Raw genomic sequence first — 8,142 nt, 5'->3', positions numbered from 1 at the left:
CAAAAGGTAGGCTATTTTCCCCCCTCTTTTGTCTTCAGTGCATTTCACACAGCCCAACATGGCTGATTCGTTCCAAAGCTTTCCAGAGAGCAACTCCATGTCTCGACAGCCTTTTCAGTGTTGTCAGGATCTTCCTTCCAGTCTACGATTGCAGAGTGGCTGGCTCCGCTGCAAGTTGAAAAATAAACAAGCGCTTTCTGGCCGTACTTTGTTCAGCTCTTCTCTTTATCTGTTTCCCTTATCCAGTTGCCCTTTCCCCCTGGTCCCTAGCACTTTTTTTTTTTTTCCTACCATCAGTTGCCTTTTTGTTCTGGGTCTTTTTATCTCCTGTTCTTCTCCTGCAGTTCCAGTCAAACCCCAACCCCAAACCCACACATCCTTTGGTCACATTGCCCTTAGTGATTAAAACAATAGCCATTCTGAGCTTACTTTAAAAAATTAAAAAAGGCCTCAGAAAATGTTCAGTGCTCCCAATTTTATTTTTATTTAATGCTAAAAGTTAAAGAAAAAAAAAGGTACTGTAAATCTGACAAATGACAGAATGCATGTGATTTTTCCATAGCGTGATTTTAAAATATAATAGTGTTGATATCTGAGATTACACTCACTTCAGCTGACATGAGTTTCATCATATATAGAAAAAGTATCACCTTCAACTTAAAAAAAAAAAGTAAAGGTTAAAAGGTGGCACACTTTAAAAATACTTGGTGGCCAAGGAAAGGTATATAGTAAAAGTTGTAAACCATGTGTACGTTCTCATAACTTTTAATGTGAGGCCACATGAAAGACAGCACATCTGTTATATTCTATAAATTGTTAAAGCAAAAAAAGGGAAAGCTTCAACACCCCATCCCCTAATATTTTGAGTATTAAAAGCACAGCTGAAATATTTAGGATCTTAAATCTGATACTGCCCATGTACAGTAAGTAGCTTTCTGACATTTTTATCCAGCTGTGGAGAATCTCTGCACTGTCATCAGGTACAACAAAACATCAAACCCATGTCCCAGTGTTAACTTTTTAACTTAAGAGAATGCCAGAAAAATAACCCGGATCAACATTTTACAGCTGCAAGCCTTCCACGAAGGCCACCCAAAGGCCAGGCGGACTCATGCAGACCTTAGTTTTTAATGGGAGTAACCTCAATACACAGCCCTTTAAAGCTATTCCTATTCTCCCCCCTCCTTACACACCAGCACAGAGAAACCATAGGTTGTCTTTTCCACAGCTGGATAGACTTATTCAAAACAGCAGGATGGTTCTTTATTAATCTTTTTTGGAAAGCTTATCTGTATTGAGATTGCAAAGCATACAGATAGCTACCACGAATTAGGTCAAATGACTGATCAACTTGTAAAGTCTATGAGGTCAAATTCCAGTTTATAATAAAGTGCTTAGATACACATTTATACAACAAACCATAATAGTTGAATTCTTTACACATGTCTTTATGGGCATGTAAAATTGACTCTGTGTTTCTGCATGTGTGCATTTACATAAGAGAAACCAGTCTGATCTGAGTCATAGATGCGCCAATTAAAAAAAAAAGTGTAACAACAAACTGGTTAATCATGCAAGTCTGTTTGTAATATAACAATGACCAGTAACATGAATTTGCACAGCATTAATAATAGGTGCACTCATTAAAAACACTACAAAAAAAAAAACTATTTGGTGCAGTATCTGATTTTCAAGTGTTAATAACTCGACCATTAAAAAATATTTGAGCAATTTAAAAAAGAAAGACAAAAACGTAACTAAAAAAGAATCCAAAGAGGGTAACAATCTCTATCTTCAAACTAAAACAGAAGCTAGGTCGTAAACGATACACATAAGTTGTAGTAGACCTTGAAGCCATGATTCAGCCTAATTAGAGGGCCAAGTTACAAACACCTGAACATAAAAGGATTTAAAATAGTGTTCCTGTCAATGTGAAATCGTAACAGCACAAAAGAAAAACCAGTATCACTGTGAGACAACTATTTCTAATAACAGATGATTTATTGGTTTAAAAAAATCATTTTACTGATGCAAAATAGTAATCAAAAGAAATTAGTTTACAAAAGGTTTCTAAGAATAGTTTGAGAGGTGGGGCCTGCCTATTATTAAAACCCTTTCTTTAATTTTCACTAGTTTATCTTTTTTTTTTCCCAGAAGAACAGTATTATTCACTTGGTATTTCAAACACATGTAAGAAGGAAATTACAGGCTTCCCCCACCCCCGGCTGGGCTGTCACGGATATGCCCACGGGCAGAGCTGGCGGCACCATGCGCTCTTCCTGCCATCGTACCATACTGTATTTAGCACTCACTAGCGACAGGGTGTCGGTGATAGTACCAACAGCAGTAGCACTACAGGTAAATGATAAAACAAAACAAAACACAAAACAGAACAAAACCAATCCCACAATCTCCAAGTTCACCTGAACCGTAACTTCTCTTGCGACTCTTTTCAAAGGAAAGACACGACCAACAACAAACAGAGCTCTAGGGTGTTTAAAAAGATGAAGGGGCGCTGCAGAGCCAGGCTCTGTTCAAAAGATAGCAGTGCCATCTTGTATACACCACCATCCATTATCACCGCCTTCAGTCACTGAATTGGGTATTATGTAACCAACTAGCATGCAGCATTGTACTCGTACAACTGATCACGTGGGCAGTGAACAGTGGTCAACTTTGCCTTTAAAAAAAAAAAAAATCCCCCCCCCACCCCCAAAACCACACAGTCCTGAAAATCTCTCAGCAGCAACTCTCAGGCAGTCATCAATATCCCAACAACTGAAATTTAAGAACAAAACAGAGAAAGATTCAAAATCTATTTTCCTACTACTTTGAGAGGACAATGTTTTGGGGTAAACTTGGTGACATTTCTCAGTGGCATGCCGCCCATTTCACAACAGTGCCCCCTTCGCTCATTCCCTTTCCTTCTCCACCAACTGGCCTCCAGCCTGAGAGAGGGGCCAGCAATAAGGAATAACAGACAGTAAGGCAATCTTACAATGTCAGAAAATGTATTTGGCTTTTTTTTTTCTTTTTAAAATAAGTGCATACAAATACAGCTAGAAGCATTTCGGATTTGCCAAGTGCTCTAAAAAAGCAGCGCAAGTCACAGCCTACATTGAACGGTAACTGTCACCAGGATAATAAAGCACAAAGATATGCTAATAACATTAACAAAAGAAGAAAATGCCTTTATAAGTACATACCTTTTGTCGTCAAAAAAAAATATATAGAAACACAATGTATTCAAAAAAATCAAAATTATACAGCCATGTTTATGAAGTCTACATTTCCCTTGTCTTGGATATATATATATATATGTGTGTGTGTGTGAGTGTGTGTGTGTGTGTGTGTATATATATATATATATATATATATATATATATATGGAGATATATACACAATTCAAGCAGTTTTAGTTAAGGGTAATCATTGGGTTTTTCTGAAACCGGAAAGTCACGAGTCTCTCTCTTTTTTCACTTTCACATCTCCAGCAAGGATGGTTGCAATTTCCCCTTGCATAAAGGCCCAGGGGACATTGGAGCCCACAAGAGGGCATTTTTCCCCACTGGGACAATAGACCTCTCCACTAGCTCCCTGCTGTTTGATGCTTTGTCTGGAGCAAGGGAAGCAGAACTTGTGCGAAGGGACAGACGGGCACTGCACAAAGTGGGTGTCCTCCAGCCGCTCGTGGCAGAGGGTGCAGCATAGAGGGGCGCTGGCTGCCAGAGAAGAGTCTGGGAGGCTGGCAGGGTGCACTGGCTCCAGTCCTCCTGTGCTGCCTGCCCCCTGGCCCCCCACCTCTCTGGGGCCTAGCCTTCTTTGGTTCATAGAGGACGGAGAGGGTGGACTGCTGCTATTCCTCCTGGTAGTGGAGTGAACCTGGTTGGCATCTTTCGAGGCATGACTGCCCCCTGCATTGTCTGCCACTAAGATCAGGGCTGCCATGGGCGACTGGCCATTCTGAGCCGCTTCAGGCGGTGTGGTCCGGTTGGAATGAGGTGAGGCAGTGGGTGGCGGTGGAGACACAAAAGAGGATGTAGGAGTAATGGGGATCTTGAGCCCTTCTGTGGGTGTGGACAGCCATGGCTGTGCCTCTCCATTGATCTTAGGGGGCCCGACTTCACCTTCTGGTTCTGGAGAAGGCTTTCTTTTCCTTGCTGTTCTTGCAACTGACCGGTGGGGGGGGGGGGGGAGGCGGGGAAGAAAAGGGAAAAACAAAATAAAACAAAATAAATGGATGTGCACTTAAAACATGTCTTTTACTCACACCAAACAAGACTCACTAAAGAATTTCTATTCTCTCAGAGCTTGTATAGAAAAATCTCACGAGTTTCAAGTGCACGTGCAACTCACAACACTTAAGACTTACGGAGCTCTGAGGCAGGATTTTAAAAGGCCACAGAACAGAGCAGGTACATAACGGCCTGTTTTTACACATGCATGCATGTACCCAGGTTGAACTATGCATACGATTACTATTGTCCCCCAACAGGTTAAAAGGAGGCTGGTGCCCTCACGCTCCCATCCAAGAATGTGCTGGGAAAGGAAAACCCTGTGTCAGTGCCTATCAGCCCAGTCTGACTCATCTCTGTTATGCTGCTTCAGCACATGAACACGTTGCCACTAAGCACTGGTTCCGCCTCAGGCAGATCAGGAAGTTGGGTGTTTGTTGTTTCTGGGCTGGGGTAGAACCGGTGAATGGAAAGAACACCCCCTCCTCTGCTCTGCGTCCCCCTTTCTCCCCTGGGTCCCCTCACTCCACAGCCGCCCCTACCTGCTTTAGACCCGTTGGCCCCGTTGGCCTCGAAACCCAACAACCTGCCTGCAGTCAGGGCCGGCTCCTTCTTAAACTTGCTCTCGAAGGGCCCCGAGTGGCCGTGCTGGTGCAGCGCCAGCAGCGTGTCTCGCACGGTCTTGGGCCTGTTGACCCAGTCCTGTTCTCCGGGCCCGCGGCCTTTGCTCGCGCCCTCGGCGCCCAGCTCGGTGGCCCCGGCCGCGGTGGCCAGGCTGTCGGCCGCGCCGCGATGCGAGGGCGGCGGCGGCTGCTTCTCCTTGGCCGCCGCCTCGCGCTGCTCGTGCTCCACGGCCGCGCTGCTCGACACGGACGCCGGCCGCTTGTGCGAGCTCAGTTCGGCGGGCTGCGCCGAGCCCAGGCCGGCGGCCGCGGCCCCGGACACCGCGGCCAGCGAGGCGGCGGCGCGGCCGCTGAGGCCGAGCGCGGCGGGCAGCGGCGTGGCCGAGCCGTTCATGAGCGGCACCAGGGTGGGCGGCACGGCGTGCCCGCGCCGCGGGTTCGGGCTCTGGCGGTTCAGCTCCGGGGGCTCCTCCAGCTTGGAGAAGCCGTTGGGCACCAGGATGCCGTTCACGGGCGGCGGCTGCGGCGTCGGCGGCTGGGCCAGGCCCGTGGCCGGGCGGCTGCCGCCAAAGTCGGAGCCGAGGCGCGGGGGCCGCTCCGCGGCGGCCGCCAGGGGGTAGCGCTCCAGGGCCTGTGGGGCGCGCGGGGTCGCCTCGGGACCGCCGTGGCCCAGCTGCTGCTGCTGCTGCAGGAGGATGTCCTTGGCCGAGAGCGGCGGCGGCTTGGCGGCGGCGGGGGCCGCGGCGCCCGGCGGGGAGCGGCCCTCCGGGAAGCAGCCGTGCGCCCGCTTGAGCTGCCGCGCCGTCTCGATGACGAACTCGACGCGGTCGGCGCCCTCGTAGTTGACGCAGCCGCGGCACACGGGCTCGGTGAAGTCCCAGATCATGGCCCAGGGCATGCGGGGCAGGTCACACAGGTAGCACGACTGCCGCCGGGACGCGGCCGCCACCGCCACCGCCGCGGCCATGTCCGAGGAGCCCGCGGCGCTGGAGGTGGAGGAGGAGGAGGAGGAGGAGGGGGCGCCGCCGCTCCCCGCCGGCACCACGCGCGCCCTCCTCCCCCCCCAACCCCGCGTCTCCCCCACCAGCGGCGGCGGCGGCCGCAGAGGCGGCGGCGGCGGCGGCAAAGCCCGCGAAGGCTCGGCGCCCGCGCAGCGCCCCCGGGGCACGAGGGGCGGCGGGCGCGGGGCGAGGGGTTGCAGCCGCGGCAGCACGTCCCCCCGGCCGGCGCGGGCTCGGGCGGGCGGCGGGGCGGCGCGGCGCGGCGGGCGCGGCGCTGGCGGCGGCGGCGGGAGCTCGGCTGGGGCCGCGGCCGGCCTCCAGACCGGGGCGAAGACGGGCCGCGCGGGCGCGGGGGAGCGCAGCAGGTCGCGGCGGCGGCCGGCGCGGAGTGCGGGGCGGGGGGCGGGGAGGCCGGGGGGGCGGGGGGCGGGGGGCGGCCGCCGGGGCAGGCTCAGCCCGAGCGGCGGGGCATGCCGCGCCGAGGCGGCGGCAGCGGCCGGACGGCTTGGAGCACGGGCGCGGCGCGAGCTCCGGGTCGCTCCGCTGCTCTCTCACAGCTCCTGGCGTCGCCGCTCTCCAGCGCCCGCGTCAGCGCCCAGCCCGCCTCAGCTCCGCCGCCGCCGTTGCTGCTGCTGCTGCCGCCGCGGCCGCTCCACTTCTACAGACTTGATTCTTCGACAGCCTCGCACGGCGCCTGCGCGGGCCCCCTCCCCTCGCGCGCGCGCCCGCCCTCCCCCGCGCTCGCGCCCTCCCCCTCCCCCCCGCGCGCGGAGAGAGAACGAGCGCTGCCGGGAGAGCCGGCTCCGGGCGCCCGCCCGCGGGGCAGCGCCGCCTGTCCGCGCTGCGACCGGTGTCCCCGATGTGAAGGCGGTGGAAGCGTGCTTTTGCCTCCACTACTCGGTCACCATTCCTCCCCTCCAGAACGTTTGGGCCAAATCGTGCTAATGCTCGTGTTTTTAAAAGCAAGGCCACTTTGTGACTTGGTGCTGTCTCTAGAGGATGGGGATTTTAAATCTAGCGTGGTTCACAGTTTTTTTTAAGGAGTTACATTTAAACTCCACTAAGTGCTTTCACACTCGCATTTGCCTGGGAAGGACACACGCGCCGGCGGTGCCCTTAAGTTTTACTAACATAAGAGTCTCTTTCCAAGCCAGGGATCGCGTCCACACGTCGTTCGGCGGAACCCTCCCGGAGGGGAGCGGGAGCGCCGTACCCCTCGCAAACACCGAGACTTCCTCTCAGCCCCGCCCCCCCGAGCGGGGAGGTCCTCGCGGCGCCGGCGGACCCAGCCGCCTTATGTAGGACCGCGCGGCGGGCCCGTGACGTGGGCGCAGAGCCGCGGGCCCGCGTGCGCCGCCGCCGCTGCCGCCGCCGAGTGCGCACGCTCCGCGCGGACGTGACGGCGCCGCTGGCACTGGCGGCCTCATTGAACGACTGCACATTCCAGGGATCCGGGGTCCACGGCCAGCGCGGTCGCGTCACCGCGCAGGCTCCGCCCCCTCCGGCGACAGTGGGCCTCTAGGCCCCGCCCCCTGGCCCAAACTTGGACTAGAGGTGGCGCGGGGCGCGGTCGCCGGGGTCCGCGCCGGCCGTGGGGTAGCCGGCTGGCCGGCCTGCGGGCTCCGCAGGCAGGTGTCGCGCGGGGCCGGGCCAACGGCAGAAGTCCCCGACGCCGTAGTGAGGCGGGACTGACGGCGCGGCCCAGGCCAGGGTAGCCCCTGGTGGGTGCAAACCCGCCTGGAGCGAAGGCGGGGTGCGGCCGCAGAGCCTGCTCGGCCCGCTGCGCTCTGCCACGGTTGGCAGCCGCAGACTGTGCGCAGACTGAAGTGAGCACTCGGGTTTCACACTTTTATCGGGAGGAGGAGCTGGTGTGTGTTATGGTAAATCACTTTTGGCTGGTCGTTAGTCTTCCTGACTAATAGACGCGGGCTTAGTCACTCTCAGTTGGGACTTGGACACTTCAAGTCTGTAAGGGCGGCCCTTTGGAGCTTCTTTTGTTGGAAAACAGGCCCACATCGCTCCCTGAGACTGGAATGGGCTGGTTAAGTGTGGGAAGAACAGGGTACTAATTATATTATCTTTCCTACAACTGGATTGGTAGGTGGAGAGAGAAAAAAATCCTGCTGACGTTTCTCTCTAGTTGTTGCTATTGAAAATGCCAGGTTGCTTCAAAGGATTAGCCACAAGGAAGAGGAAAAACACCCTTAGCGAAACAGTGGAGGGAGCTGCCTAAAGCACATGAAGAAACCTGTTCGAAAGTGGCACAGAAAACGTAATGCCAGA

At 54.2% G+C, this 8,142-nt stretch overlaps 1 protein-coding gene across 2 annotated transcripts; it reads right to left on the bottom strand.

The window, feature by feature from the left end:
• Positions 1 to 1,982: 1,982 nt before the first annotated feature.
• Positions 1,983 to 6,039, bottom strand: IRF2BP2 (interferon regulatory factor 2 binding protein 2). 2 transcript variants are annotated; one of them, XM_045877808.3, is made up of 2 exons: positions 4,826 to 6,039; positions 1,983 to 4,172 (listed from the first exon to the last, which is right to left on the bottom strand). In XM_045877808.3, exons 1-2 carry the CDS (start codon positions 5,823 to 5,825, stop codon positions 3,457 to 3,459), a joined length of 1,716 nt encoding a protein of 571 aa, XP_045733764.1. In that variant the 5' UTR covers positions 5,826 to 6,039; the 3' UTR covers positions 1,983 to 3,456. The 2 variants fall into 2 exon arrangements, with proteins under 2 accessions (XP_045733764.1, XP_045733763.1); XM_045877807.3 differs by having other exon boundaries at positions 4,778 to 6,036.
• Positions 6,040 to 8,142: the final 2,103 nt, after the last annotated feature.

Source organism: Mirounga angustirostris, unplaced genomic scaffold (assembly GCF_029215605.1).
Source record: "Mirounga angustirostris isolate CCGP_5_RB_7025 unplaced genomic scaffold, mMirAng1.0.hap1 SCAF_6, whole genome shotgun sequence".
Lineage (NCBI taxonomy): Eukaryota > Metazoa > Chordata > Mammalia > Carnivora > Phocidae > Mirounga > Mirounga angustirostris.
This window is presented reverse-complemented; position numbering and strand designations above follow the sequence as displayed.

Bases quoted from the DNA above. Each gene is read 5' to 3' on its own strand.
- IRF2BP2 (XM_045877807.3), bottom strand. From the start codon at position 5,825: ATGGCCGCGGCGGTGGCGGTGGCGGCCGCGTCCCGGCGGCAGTCGTGC. The intron at 4,173-4,777 runs GTAGGGGCGGCT...CCCACCGGTCAG, and splicing joins GGCCAACGGGTCTAAAGCAG to TTGCAAGAACAGCAAGGAAA.